The sequence below is a fragment of the Anabrus simplex genome, chromosome 1 (assembly GCF_040414725.1).
Source record: "Anabrus simplex isolate iqAnaSimp1 chromosome 1, ASM4041472v1, whole genome shotgun sequence".
In the NCBI taxonomy this organism is placed as follows: Eukaryota; Metazoa; Arthropoda; class Insecta; order Orthoptera; family Tettigoniidae; genus Anabrus; species Anabrus simplex.
The window spans coordinates 106,859,090-106,875,105 of record NC_090265.1 but is presented as its reverse complement, the minus strand read 5'-3'; the positions used below and the strand labels follow the sequence as shown (position 1 = coordinate 106,875,105).

Genomic DNA, 16,016 nt, shown 5'->3' with positions numbered 1-16,016 from the left:
GATGACCACAGAATGGTAGATGGAAGGAGGCAATTAAGGAAAAAGAAGAAAACAAGTACCACAAATTTAATATAGACCTTGCTCTTGGTTATTTCTTTTCCTTTACATGTTGAAAATGCTGATAATATTTACTGTGTAGTACAGTATATATATATATATAATCAAAATTGAATGTTGCTTCTTATTGTATAATGGAAAACCCAAACAAATACAGTATTTTGATTGCAACTCAAAAAAAGAAAACATGAGTTATGTGTTTCAAATCACTTAATTTCTGAAGATCATTAAGAAATGCCTAGATGCTGAAATTTTTCTGTAGAACAGATATTTAACTCATTAGAGAAACTACCGATATGGTTCCCTTGAATTCAGTGCAACTACTGACAAACTGTACTAGGATTTACTCCTGCAACATTTATCACAGTTTGTGAGTCTTCCCAAATCAGCTTTATCACACAACTACCAGATTACTGGGCCTGTTGAATTTAGTTCTACATGGAAAAAGGAAGCAAAATTCAAGAAAACATAAAAGAGAAATATTAAAGTTTTAACATAGTCATGTTTCCATTAGCTATAGAATGAGAGAAAATTAAAGTGAATTAACACAGTTAGGTAATAACAGAGGAAATCTTATTTTAATGTTGATAGCAAATGGAAATTATGGGATGTAAAAATAGATTGTCATGGAAAAGAGTTGTTAAAAATGTCTTTCCTGTTGGTTATAATTGCTTCAAGTATTTTTTTTTCTTTTGTAGTTGTATTTTTCTAAGCATACTTTGTAAAATCTATTGCAAATCTGTATTGGTTTTTGTCAGAGTAAAGCGAGAGTAATATGTCTGGGGGAGGGATGTAGCTCTACTGGAGGTTATCACTATGTAATATGAGTGTCTATTTCATACTTCTTTCAGTAAGTTGTTCCTTCTTTCCCTGCTCTACAGTATTGTTTATACTGTAATTTGTTTTTGGATTATGATTCTTTGATTTATATTTTTCTCAACAGGGTATTGAGGACTACATGGGTGATATGGATTTCAAACTAGCAGGCACAAAGAAAGGCATCACTGCACTTCAAGCAGATATTAAGATACCTGGACTGCCCCTTAAAGTGGTCATGGAAGCTATTCAACAGGCTACTGATGCAAAGTCAAAGATAATTGATATAATGAATGAAACTCTGAGCAAACCACGGTAAGACTCCCTGCATTCTTTGAAATTTGCTGTGGTAAGATTCCTCTATGCGTTGAATTTTCAAAGTAAAGGCATCTTTACACACTCATATATTTACACGCCATTACAGACCATGTTTGTACAGACAAAATGGAGAGTAATCGTTGTGCGTAAGTAAATGTTGTCAGAGAAATTGGTCTGTGTTTGGCCTGTGCTAAATCTGCCAGGTCATGAATTAACACAGACCATGCTGCAGACAAGTGTGTTATTTGCCACAAATGTGTATGACACTTCACTTCCTCTATTAAACTCTCTATGTTTAGATCACAAAGTAAACTGGAAGCATCAACATGAAATATTCCACATTATTGTATTCACATTGTGCCTGTGCTGATTTTGAGCACAGAATCATGTGACAGGCCAGCATTCAAGATAGGTAGTTGAAAGAGAGTGAGAAATGTCACTTTAAATCTATTGTAAAAATAGCTGGCAGTTAAATAGTCTTATAGCTCGTTATGTAATTTTTATAGTGTGCAATCTTACATATATTCACATTCTGTACAGGATCTTGGAAAGAAGTATGGATTACAAAATGGGAAGTCATTGGCCTTATGATTGTCACTAGAGGGACAATTCCTAAGGAGATGCTGAACTTACTAAGAATAAACAAAATCCTGGACACCATTATCTAGACCACAGCAGACTCTGTGTTAAAACATTCATTGGCAATTGTTAGACTTGATATTGTATTGGATTTTTGTTTTATAATAAAATCTGAAAGAGAAAATCCACCTGATGGTTTGCAATTTTAATCTTAAGTTTTAACTTAAACACCACTTAAACCCATACAACTGGTAAAAGAAATATTGTTCATATGAATTGATTAGGAGGCCAATCTTTCGATTCCTTAATAGGTGTGATTTTCAGGTAGATTATGTCTCTTCATACAGTAGTACAGCCCTATAGTATAGCGTCCAGTGTACGGCAACCTTTAGACATTATGTGTGAAAAGGGATCCTGTTTTCTGTCTTACCAGTATTAGTATTACATCTTAGTTTACAGGCTGAATTTGTGGTAAATATTGCTGTGAATTTGATTCCAAAATATAGTGGAACCTCGATTCTCCGTTTTTGGAGGGACCACGAAAAAAAAAAAAAAAACGTACAACACGGGAAAACGGAAAATCCGGGAAAGAATGAACCATCAACAATTTGACCAAACATCACAAAAATGAAATATGTATACTTAACAAACACCCTTAAACCAAACCAAACTACAGCCCCAAGCGACCGCCCTCGATCCGAAGGCCTGCAGATTGCGAGGTGATGCATGATCAGTGTGACGAATCCTATCGGCCGTTATTCCTGGCTCTCTAGACTGGGGCCGCCATCTCACCATTCAATAGCTCCTCAATTAAAGGTAATCGTAGAATGACTGAACCTGGAACCAGCCCTCATATCGAGGTAAATATGCCTGACCTGGCCAGTAATCGAACCCGGGCCCTCCGGGTGAGAAGCAGGCAAGTTAGACCGCGGGGCCGGCTTCAAACATTAATTACCAGTACGTGGCTTAAAAATCTGGAAACTTTACATTCAGTTTTACCGGGGAAACTTTGACAGTTTCTTCTGAAAACTTCTTTCATTTCAGCAACTTTGATCAGCCAGAGCCAATCTCTTCGGAAAATCTAATAGGTACCCGCAATGACAAGCCAAACAACAATCGACCACAAGTTGTTTTTAATTCTCTATCTCTGATCTAATAAAATAAAGCACATTAGACATAAAAGCGCCCAACATGATGGCAAAATCCTCTTTTTTTAATCTTCCATTGTAATTTGGTCACCGGTATACTGTTCATAGTCAGTTTATGTAAATCTTGTACCTCGTAAATTAGGCCTACATCGATTTTTCAAGGTTATGTTGAACTCGAGAATATGGTTTCGAATGTAAGTTTCGATCTTCAAGTTCTCAAATGTATTAAATTCAGTTCTGCCCGTCATTAATCATAATCAAACTGGAAAGAAAAGAAATATCATTAATACTTCCGAAATTACGATTATTCGGGACCTTAAGTTCAGCTGGAAAGCGCGCTTGCTGTACAAGTCAGTACAAGTGCGAAATGATACAAAGCTTTAAATGCGCAAATAAAACGACTGCAGTTTTCACAACATTTTAACACAAAAACGTGAAATTCCCAGTCTTATATTAGGATGAAAACAGTAATAGGCAATCTCAAAACCTCCCATGCCTTTATGTATGTAAGGTGCAATGTCTGTTCTGATCTCGATAACATAATCGTGTATGATAATATTAAAATACTACTGTAAATTTGTGTTACTTAAGAAGGAGCAGTTTTGATTCCTGCCTGAAAGCCCAGTGACTATACCGTGCCCTGAGGGAAATGCCGAAATCCTGTTCGGCGATACACTCAAAGAAAATACAAAAATAAACATCTAACCCTGGACATACCGTAATCTAGATGTTTTGCAAGTACGAACATTTGACGAAATTCGTTTCGTGTTCAAGTAGAGCTATGGAAGAAATGCGCTCTGCCTCCTTCCAATTGTTGTGGACACACTCTGCTTTATGATTTCCTCGGATTCTCTAAACAATACCACCGGAATGTGATGCTAAGATGGTCCCTTATGCAAGTTCGCCGCCGATTGCTTTTCCAGTACAGTAAGTATGCCGTAGCCGTCCTTTCGTGAGATAGTTTCTTGAAAAACACGTGATTGAGTATTTAGCGTTAATGGGACTGAAATTTCTGGACAGTTGATCCGGGAAATCGTTTCTTCGAGGAACGGATAATACGGGATTTTTACAACGTGATCTAATTAGGATGCTCACGGGACCACGTAATTTGAACAAATAATACAGGAACACATAGTTTCCGGGGACGTATAATCGAGGTTCTACTGTATTCTTGTTGAGATGATTGATGGATTGAAATCTACATTGAAATTGTATTCGCATATAATTTGTTATGTTCAATGTTTGTCTTGTATATTGAAGCTGTTCTGAATAGAAATTAATTTATTTTATCAGGAAAGCCAAGAAAGAAAACTGGCCTGTCTCTGAAAAATTGGAAATTCCAGCTCATAAGCGATCCAAATTTTTAGGACTTGGAGGCAGTAACTTGAAGAAACTCATGGTACAAACAGGAGTACAGGTAAGATTTAAAGTGAAATTTCTCATTCTCTTTCAATTACCTATCTTGAATTACTGGAATGTCATCTCTGTTCACCTCCAGTTATCTATTCTTTAAATGGTAGGATCAAAAACCTAGAAGACTTGATGTGTAGTTTGTTACTGTGAATACAGTAAATGACTGATGCATAAGCATTTTCAGGGTAATCCTTTTAGACCAAAGTTTCTCACCCTTTTTGTCTTTACCACCTGTCATGTTCCAAACTTTTTAAGTTAAGATAGTAAGAAAAAAAAAACGGGCGAGTTGGCCGTGTGCGTAGAGGCGCGCGGCTGTGAGCTTGCATCCGGGAGATAGTAGGTTCGAATCCCACTATCGGCAGCCCTGAAGATGGTTTTCCGTGGTTTCCCATTTTCACACCAGGCAAATGCTGGGGCTGTACCTTAATTAAGGCCACGGCCACTTCCTTCCAACTCCTAGGCCTTTCCTATCCCATCGTCGCCATAAGACCTATCTGTGTCGGTGCGACGTAAAGCCCCTAGCAAAAAAAAAAAAAGTAAGAAAAAATATGGAATCATATTCTTAAAAGTAATACAATATAATCTGCGTAAATGGCTTCAACTATTATTGTTGTGCTGTTTGGTATTTTTTGAACTTATTGCAAATTATTGATTGTTACTTCTTGAACTTATTGCAAATTATTGATATTGATTCGTTAACATTGTACATCTTTTCTAACTGCAAAATCATCATTACAGTGCCGTATGGTAAACATTATTACGTTAATTATCCAGAGAATGAATTGCAAATTTCAATTGCCAATTTGTAATGTAAGTTGTTGCAGCAGGCCTCAAAGAAGTGATTTTTGAGGACATCAAGAGATGGCACCACAAAATAAGCAGTTGTTGAAGTTAGCCCCACCATTTTTTGGACACTGCCTCGTAACTATTTATGTACTGAAGATGACCTAATGTGTCTAAAGTTTATTTTGAGTACAACTGGAGCTGTAGCTTAGGCCATTTCCCACAAAACAAATATGACCTCAACTGGTAAGAACATCCATTGCAGAATTAGAAGATTGTGGGTTTGGATCCCACTGGTGCCCGGTTGGCCATTTTCGTTCCGTACTTAACATCTCTTTGGTACGTACTATAATAGTATGCACTGAACACGACCTAATGCACTGAAAGTTTATGTTGAGTTGAATGGTGCATCTTGAAATGGCGTCAGCAGGTTATGGCTGGTCATGTTTTGAAATATTCCAAGAACAGGTAGCTTTTTGACATACTTTGGAAACAGTTGATTTTAGGGCCTTAAAATGTGTTTTTGGGGTCCCTCTGGTACACACAAAAGACTTTTTCTCACAGTTCCAGTGTAAATTGAGCTGTGTTCAGTCGTTCTATGACAGCTTCAATATTTTGCCTGTTGTATGGTTATTTTTGATTTTGCCCCCTTTCAGCATGGAGTTAAAATTTGAATTTGACCTTGGTGTAAATTTTATTATTAATCAGTGGAGGTGTGTAGAGTTGTATAACAAACAAACTTATTTTTGATTTTATAGATATAAAAGTAGATAGCCCGCCTGGTGGCCATGATCGTTAAGGCGCTGAAGTCTAAACAGTCTGACACCGAGTTTAGCCGGTTCGAGTCCCATTGGTCGAAAAAAATTTCACCATCAGAATGTTGGCCGGCAGGGTAGGGGAGGTGGTGGTATACAATATTTCTAATCACTAGATTGTGTGCCAAAAGCCTGGATTAAATTCCAAATCTCTCTATATTGAAATTGATCAGAAACGAAATCCCAACCAGAATGTTAACGAAATCACGGAAAATATAAATATATTATTAGAAGAGGCTACCAAATTAGACTCATCTAGAAAAACCATCAAAAAGGATCCCAACAAACAACCAACATACCTCCTTCCGATTAGCTCCACCCTACACAATAGTCCCCCTACTTTTCCTTCCGTTTCTCCTAGCCTATCACATTAGCTCCACCCTACACAACATTTCACCCGCTCTCCTCATGTCACTTACCTCCCCTTCCGATACTCCCCGCCCACCGCAAGTGCCTTACATACGTACACAGGACTCAGTCAGTTAACAACACGACATAAGGGAGGACGTCAAATACGACACGACTGACTATAAGGTAATCAACTCCATTATCCTTTATTCGCGAACATACATTTTTAACAAGGTTTTCTCCTTAAAATATCCTCTATTTCACTCATTCTTTTCTCGTTTCTCGTTTCAGACTCATTTTAATAATCTAACCACAACTCAACTTCAACTACGGTTGTTTTATCAAGAGTTCCCCCAATAAACATACGTTGAGAAAATCTTGTATTTCTCCAATTTATCTTCAAGATTAACAAAATGTACACGTCTCCAACATAAAGAAGACCCTTATCGCCGATTTTACTTCGTCACTTGAACACTAATTTGTTGAGTTTTTAACCAACATGAATGAACTTTATTTCATCATCATAATCATATGTTTTAATCTTCGTGCCATTCTGTCATATCTTTTAGCTTTTGTATCATAATAACATCAATGTGTTTTAATTGTCTTGCCATTTTGTCAAATTTTAGCTGAAGATGTTCCATAATCGGAACGAAACATGTACTAGAGATTAAGATGGTTTATATTATGTAATTAATAAACCTATTATACAGAAATTGATAAGTATTGGAAGGTGGGAACCTACTCATAACTTAACCTTAGGGTTGAGCCAATACGGGATAAACATGAGATTTATAAGCTGTACTCAGCCTATATGCAGGAGTTTTGCTCAAAGAAGCTCAAACTGATTTTTGTGATTTTCCAACCAAATTACAAAAAAATCATCACATAAACAGTTATATATATATTAAAATAAAGTAAATCACACTTATACAGGAAACTATGAGTATTTCAGAAATTAATATACCTTGGACGTATTATTATTGGGAAAGTCAAAAAAAATTACTAAACATTGAAAATAGATTTAAAAAAATAAATTATGTTTTTCAGTGACAGAAAGATCAGACATTAACACGTCTTTCTTCTTTACTATTAGACCTGAAAGAAAGGACATTTAATTCTGTATAATTTTATATCAATACGATGTGTGTGCTACAATTCACTCAGAAAGCATGGCACAAAGCTATTCACTGTATACGTAACTGTCATTGATGTCAGGTCCTCGTGGTCCAATGCACGGTGAGCAGCTGTGACTGTTTCACTTTCCACATAACGGGAATCACTTTCGGCAAAAGGAGGTCATTATTACTGTGTAAATCATCTGAAATATTCAAGGATATCGGCCTCATTCTGCCTAGAATTTGGCCTAGCGATTACGATAAAAAGATGACCCAAGCATGTGCAACAGCAGAGTAATGGGAAAGTGTAAAGTAATAGATCGCAAAGTACAGTGAACACACGATATACCAAAGAAACAAAATAAACTCTAAACTAAACTGATAGCAAGATCAGATTGTTGTATTCATAAGCCAACCAAAACAGATCCATGCAATAAAAACTTCAAATAACCACAACATAAACATTCACGGTCAACAGGTTTCATTTGTCTAAAATAAAAATATTTTGTAGGGCTGGTGGATATATCTGTAGAGTAAAACGCAAATTCAACACTTTAATTTACTGTCACGATCAGTTGTTACCATTTAACAGCCACGCAAATGACCAAAATCCCTAAATAGGACAGAGCCGATGTATTGGCGCCATGAGCATTCTCACCATAACCTCTCGTGCCGATAGATCGTTATAATTTGTTATAGTGAAATTTTGTTATACTGAAATAAGTCAATTCTTAAGCACTTGCCCATTGCTAAACGTGTTGAAGAATCTACGTTATTTCAACCCAAATTTACACATAAAAAACCTTAATACTGTATTTATTAAATGAGAGGTAAATTAGGATACATATATTTACATGAAGTAATGATATAAAGTATAGGTAATAGCAAGAAGTTTTCAACATCTCAAATTTTACCCTGTACTGGTACATTATCTCCTAGACTTTATTTTTTGAAAAAGTTTGTGATTTTCTTCTGAACACTCCCAGACACAGACAAATATTCAAGGTAGTCAGCAACCACTGCACTAGAATTTAACACAGATTCTGGCACATCACTTCGTAACAGAAGAAAATCCTGAAGACTACGTGCCATGTTTGTTGCCTGCACAAGAGTCACTCTGTTGAACACTTTGAGGCACATCTTCCTCTTCCACCTCATCATCACACGGATTCCTGTCACTTATAATATCTGCCACAATCTCTTCTTCAGTGATTTCCTTTTCCACTAACACATCATAGTCCACGTTGACATAATCAGTAAGATTTACACTTGTTGGCACATCCAACTTTTCACACAAATGCTTCCAGTTGTCCTCAGTTTCTGTATCCAACTCTTCACTTTCTGCGATGTTGTCTTCTCCATAAACCACTCCAGCTTTTCTAAAGCAGTTCCTGATTGCCTTTTCTTTCAGTGATCTCCATGCAGTACTGAACATCTGCATTGCTTCCAATAAGTTGACATTAACGTCTCTCTCTGAGCAATGTTACATAGCATACACCTGACCACACAAGCTCGGTAATGCCGCTTCACCACGTGAATTATCCCTTGATCCAGTGGTTGCAGAAGTGAGGTAGTATTTGGAGGCAAAAATATATCTTTCACATGCTCTAAATGATGAGGTACACCATTGTGAGAGGAGCAGTTGTCTAGGATGAGAAGAATTCTCCTCTTTTCGGCCTTCATCCAACGTTCCAGGCACAACAGCCACTCTTCGAAGATCACTGATGTCATCCATGCCTTTTTGTTGTGCCTATATTCACAGGGCAGATGTTGTACTGCCTTGAAGCACCTTGGCTTCCAAAACTTCCCAATTATGAGAGGTTTCAGTTTATCTCTCCCTGTGTAGTTGGTCCACAAAAGATCCGTTATCCGTTATTTTGAACTTTTGCCCCCAAAACACTTATTTCCCTTGAATTCAGGGATTTGGTTTGGCATTAATTTGCAAATAATAATGCAGTCTCGTCTGCATTATAAATATCCGCCAGCGAATATTTCTTCAAGGCAGCTGATAGTGTCTCCATCCGCCATGAAGATGCAACTTCCTTTGGGACACTGTTTGCTTCACCCTTTACAACCTTGTGGGAAATGCCTTATCTTTCCCGGAACCTATGAAGCCAACCAGTACTCCCCATAAATTCCAGAAATCCAAGTGTACGTGCAAAGGATCATGCACGCTTGCATAACAGTGGGCCATTGACAGGAATGTTTCTGGTCCGCATTTCGACAAACCACGTATAAACGGCTTTGTCCACCTCCTCATAGTCTGCTGTCCTCATCTTCTTTCACTGCGGGCCAAGGGCATCAGCATCAGTATTCTGCTCTATCCTACTTTTCTGTTTTAGAAAAGTAGATAGTGTTAAAGGACTGATGCCATACTTCTTCGCTATTTCTCCTTTTTTTTCCACCTTTCTCCACTTCCCGAAGTATTTCACACTTTTCTTTTAAAGAAAACTGCTTTTGCTCCTTTTGATCCTTATTGGCGAAAGAGTTAACTAATGCACACATTGCTTCATGAACAAAAGATAAGCAACGAACGCCTCGTGAGACATGAATAAACAGAATGCAGTACTGAAGGTAGAGGCATAAAACCGCAATGTTCATTGGTTGATTTTAAATGTGGCGTTACTACCCAGCCGATAGCATTACTTCTTACGTATTGATTACTTTGAAACCGACATCCAGCTCAACCAATCGTGTACATGTATGGAAAATGGCCACCAGAACTGTATCCTGTAAACGAGAATACTGTAATCCAATATTTGAAGATACCGGTATTTTCTTAATAGAAAATTGGCTTTAATTTGTTCTTTATGTATAAGAAATTAGTCCTACATACAGAAGAACCTCGATAAATCGAAATCGGTTATTTCAAAATTCACCTAATTAGAAGAATTTGTTCCCGGAAACATGAGGTATGGTTTTGCATGTTATTTCAGTTGTTTAATTTAAAATACGGATAATTCATAATTCGAAGAACAATGTCGGCCCCATTACCAAAATTCAGATTTTAATTCAAAACTGCCGTTACATTTTTAAAAAATAGTATTTTATAGAGTAACATAAATTTAAAATTTATCCGCTTCAGTTGGCGAAAAAACGTGGCTCATATAATCAATTCGTACGCACCAAACGATATTGTCAGTGCCGATGAAACTGCATCGTTTCTTTTAATGCTTAACCCAAACAGACTTATGACTTTAAAGGAGAGAAGTGCCACCCGGGTTGGGGTCATTGCACTGTATTGCAATGAACGCGGAAGCGAGAGACTTTATCCCCTCGTCATAGGAAACTTTGATAAGCCACGATGTTTTAAGTACAGGGCATATAAAATGCATGCAATACAGTAATCCAATGAATAAAGCACTTGCACATGAGAGCCAGCATAGATTTCTCCTCATCTTTGAATCATGCTTTGTTTTTCTTTCATTGCGTGAGGTTATGTTTGTCAATGAGTTATCCAAGTTCATTATCTGAATACTGTAAATGCACCTTGTTGGGTACATTTTGGAATTAGTTTTCTCCATGACATTTGAAAGGTTTAAACTGTGAATCAAAGTTAATTGCATGCAGTAACAGGTCTTAGAATATTTTGTGATGCGACAAGGGTTGGCATTTCTGAATTAAGAGTTGACAGTTAATTCGAACTCCGATTTTTGCGTCCCAGTGACTTCGAATTAACGAGGCTTTACTGTAATGATGTTCAGTACCGGTACACTGCAACTGAATAAGATAATCTTCACGAGATGTTGGGTAGGCAACCCGCTCGTCAGAATTGTGATGTTTTTGCTTACTTTCCCCCCGATTCGTAACCGGGTAGTTTCGTCTGTGTATTGTATAGAGTGTTTGGGAGTGGCGACCCCATCGTACTAATAGCCTATATCTGTTTCATTCATTCCATCCCTGACCCGGTCAATGACTGGAAAACAGGTTGTAGTTTTTTTCATTATATAGAGTGTGCCGTCTGGTATTAGCTGTATAGAAATATGTTGTGCGATATACCCGCTGATTAAAATGGGATGAATTTAAATTATATTTTGAAGAAAAAGCCTACATTTTAATTCGTTATACTTAAAGTTCAAAATTCGTTACAATGAAATAATTTAACACATGTTAAATAGGGAAAAGGGAAGGGGCCTTAAAAATAAGTTCACTATTCTGAACATTTTGTTAAACTGGCGTTCCTTACAGTGACATTTTACTGTATTAGCATCTTAGAACAGTCATGTGTTATATCTTAGTTTTAATTTCATTATGTCACCTATGTTTTATTTTAGTTAAGTCCTTTGGAAATACAGTTGTAGATCAAGGCAAGTTATGAATTGTGTTGCTTTTTTTTTATTGCCTTCCCATATATCACAATAATCTAAGAATTAGAGAAGTATTATTAAATATGTAAAAGAAGAAAACACTTTTTTTTTTTAAATTTCTTTCCAGATAAGTCAAGATGAAGATAATACATTCTTGATGTTTGCTCCCAATCAAAGCGCAATGGATGAAGCTAAGGAAATGATAGAAGAATTCCTCACAACTGAACGTGAACCTGTATTAGAGTTTGGTGGTATTTATACTGCCAAGATTGTTGAAATTCGGGATGTAGGTGTACTAGTCACATTATATCCATCGATGACACCTGCTTTGCTTCATAACTCTCAGCTTGATCAAAGAAAGGTGAGTAGTAATGTCTTAATTTATTAATTCAAGAGTAAAAAGATCTTGTCAATGAACAGCATAGAGCTGGGGATAATACAGTGAAACTTGTTAGTGCATTCCTCATTAACTCAGGAGTATTGTGGAGCACTTCAAAAGTAGTACATCAGGTCAACGTAGGTTCAAATCAATCACAGCTGATCTGCATTTAGGACTCTTTGCCCAAGTAGCAGTTTTCCTATCAGTTGTTACCTGTTCCAATCCCTAATTCCCGCCATAAATCAATATTTACATCGCTTTGTCCTCTTGAATCCCAACTTTATCTTCATGTTATGATCTTTCCCAATTTATAAAACTTCACTTTGTCTACCAAGTTGGCCGTGCGGTTAGGGCCGCGCAGTTGTAAGCTTGCATCCAGGCGATAGTGAGTTCGAACCCCACTGTCAGCAGCCCTGAAGATGGTTTTTCCATGGTTTCCCATGTTCACACCAGTCAAATGCTGGGGCTGTACCTTAATTAAGGCCAGTCAAATGCTGGGGCTGTACCTTAATTAAGGCCAGGCCGCTTCCTTCCCACTCCTAGGCCTTTCCTATCCCATTGTCGCCATGTGTCGGTGCGATGTAAAGCAAGTTGTAAAAAAATGTCTACCATTGTTATTCCATGCAGTCTCTCTGCTGACAGCTTGGAACAAAATGTCCCAATAGCCACATATAAAATGAGTAGTAGAACAAGTAGACCAATGTTCCGTGCGCCTTTGCACTGTAGATTGTCTGCGTCATATGATCAAATGCACAAGGCAAATACCACTTGAGATGAGCCGTGCCCACAAGACACGCCATAAAAGATATGTCCCTTATAATGTTCATATTCCAAATTATATATATTTGTATATTTTACATTATTAACGCCTCGGACATCCCTGCCTGAAAAAGGACACCTGGGGGCCAAGAAGTAGCATGTTGAGTACAGTACATCCACTAGAAGTAGTTCCAACGTGACTCAGAACACAGTCGCGTCCAATGAGCCTGGCGTAGGCCACAATGTAAGTTCAATTATTAAGGCGTCACAATAGTAGTAACACAGTTTATCTATGACATCGACTATACTTCTTTTCATGCAATCACAATAAACTTTTGGAACAGTCTTACTTGGTAGTAGATGACATCGAAAGAGCAACACCGGGCATAGCACGGACTGTTCAATGTGCAGGAAGATGGGGTATGAATGGCCAGTAAATACAGCGCACAATGCACCAGGTGTAAACAGACATATGACTTGCAAAATTCAGCACCAAGTGTTGAGCTCCAATGACACAGGTTTTAAGATGCACAGGTCCAACTTAGCTTCTTGCGCGGCAGCTCCAAGAAAAACGTGCGCACAACTGCAACAGGAACAAGAAAGCAGAAAGTGAGGGAACAAGTACAGTCCAGTAGATAATGAGGAACCAAAATGGTCCTATCACATTCACTTAGTTTTGAAACGGGTTTCCCACTTGTAATAGTGTTTTAGAAAGTTCATGGGGGTAGTAGTAAGCACAGACACTTACAATGACAAGAGACTTTTCCCCAAATTTTAACTTCAAGGTTGAAATCACACACGTGACAACGTTAACTTGAGTTCAGTTCATTTACCATACTCGGCAGTGACCTTAGAAATTCTACACATATTGCTACAAAGTATTACACTTTCTTCCTCACAAGGAAGTAAATTACTATTACTGATTTGAAGAACTAAAATAGGTCTAATAATTCTTGATAATCTTATAATATTAGAATTAATGTAACCATTATATACCAAGGAAAGAGGACATAACAAACTGAATGTTCCCAAAAATTTAGTATTAAGTAAAAGGGAAATAACATATCAGAGAATCGAGTAACAGTATAGAATACAGATGATGGTTTATAGGATTCAAAGGAAAACAACAGAAATTTTGCCCACAACAAGGTCAAAATTTTTATAAGGCAACCAAGGTCAATGAAACACCCAATACATGGTCGAAGACCATTGTCGAATAGTTATCCACATTCATTTTTACATGAAATTACTTAGCATTCTTCAACATCTTACATAATTTAACAGACCAGACATACGGATCAGTAGGGAAACACGATACACATCAGAAATAATGAAACGACGGAGGATTCTGGGAGGGAAACTACGATGGATTATCACACCGCGTGACGGACAGAATTCACCCACTACAATCAACTCATTTATACCACAAGCTACACAATAAACACATAGCTCAGCAGATAATGGAAGGCAGAAAGGGAGCAAACAAGAAACAGCAAACACAGTACCCAAATCATCCATAACCATAACGCAGAGATCACACGGAAACTGACCCAGAATAACAAAAGAAACAATGGCAATAACTGGAGACTTTGCATGCATAAAAAGGTGAAGGGGAGTGCTCAAAGTGTGTCCGCAAGAGATCACCCTGCAACAGTTACCCAGGTCAACAACCACATGACAGCCGACAATTACAGAAAGGATGATAGAGAACATGACAAGAAATGAAAAGACAACATGACAAGAAATGAAAATGGTATTAGAGTTCAGCCAGAACCAACTCAAAACAGCTTAAATAAGAGGCAAAATTCAAGGAAATTTCCACTCCATATAAGTAATCTTTGAAAACGATGAGCACAGGTGTTCTACAAAGACCATCAAGTGTTCAAAGAACCTTTGGATAACCCAGGACTACTAATATGGTGGCATAATGACAGTCCACCCTGTGAGATTATGCCAATCAACACAGACACCCTTCCAGCCAGTCGGAATTCACGGGATATAATAAAACATAAATGATGCAGAAATGGTTGGCGACACGATCATAAAGCTCTAGAGTTGATGGAGAAAAACCTTCAATCAGTCAATTGGGTCCCATACCCGAATGACAGACAAGGAATTTTAACAACTGACCAGGAGCTATCCCAAATGATCCCATACTCACTGGAATAGAACCCAGAACAGTCAGATGACAACCAAGCGACAATATCATATTGCGAGAACATGCCGGTTTGAGTTACAAGCAACCAAATTACAAGAGGAAGTAAACCAGATGAACGGACCAAGGCATAAAATAAGGAGTAGATTATGTAAATAAGTTGGATTGACTGGGACTACACATAAACAGCCAAAGGGCGCAAGGGAAACACATCTCAGTATACAAGTTTTTCATATCACAGGATATCAAACGAAAACATGGTCGAAGCCAATGTACATCCATGAAATGACCACAAATGCCCTAATGGCTTTCAAGAAAATCTTGGGCTAATAATAATGTGAACTGAATCACCTGCGAGACATCCCATACTGACTCGCAAACACCTTGCCTACACGAGGACTCAAGGATAAATAAATATACTGGCCAAGGCATGGACACACGATAACAGATTGGCACACAGTTACATTAGAGAAGACATCAGATCAATTTCGAGGATCCCACAATCAACCAAACTAGTAACATTGCACACCAGGCTGACAATGTTTACCTGGTACACTCCCATAATCCATAGCAAAAAGAACAGAAAGGAAGTAATAAAAGCAAATATGAATTTAGGAGCAGATTCCACGATTTTAGGTAAACAAATGAGTACCACTGCCCACATGACACCTGCAAAACCCACAACCAAAATCCCAGAATGAAAACACGATACAAACGAATGATCATTTCAGCATTAAGCCAGCCATCATCCACACCAAGAATCCAGAAACAAGCTCACACAATGATCAGGTAACACCAGTAACAGAGTACGGATTTTACAAGTAGGAATGACCAAGCAGCAAAACATACAGTAACCAACCAGAACTAGCAGATGAAAAGTCAGGAATAGTGAAAATTTACATTCAAGCACAGGGCTAAAACTGACACCCACCAACCAGAACCAGCAGATCCACTACATGCATGACACTAGCCATCTGAGGAAGTTACAAAAATAACAATACTAGAGCAGAAATTCACTTTG

The 16,016-nt window shown here is 37.7% G+C and overlaps 1 protein-coding gene across 1 annotated transcript in view; it reads left to right on the top strand.

Moving 5' to 3' along the window:
* The window catches only part of PNPase (polyribonucleotide nucleotidyltransferase 1), a 108,631-nt gene that overhangs the window by 75,945 nt on the left and 16,670 nt on the right, over nt 1-16,016 (top strand). The window contains exons 6-8 of the mRNA XM_067156551.2: nt 1,001-1,188; nt 4,212-4,335; nt 11,830-12,063. Coding sequence (XP_067012652.2) covers nt 1,001-1,188; nt 4,212-4,335; nt 11,830-12,063 — 546 coding nt within the window. The remainder of the gene's footprint in view (nt 1-1,000; nt 1,189-4,211; nt 4,336-11,829; nt 12,064-16,016) is intronic.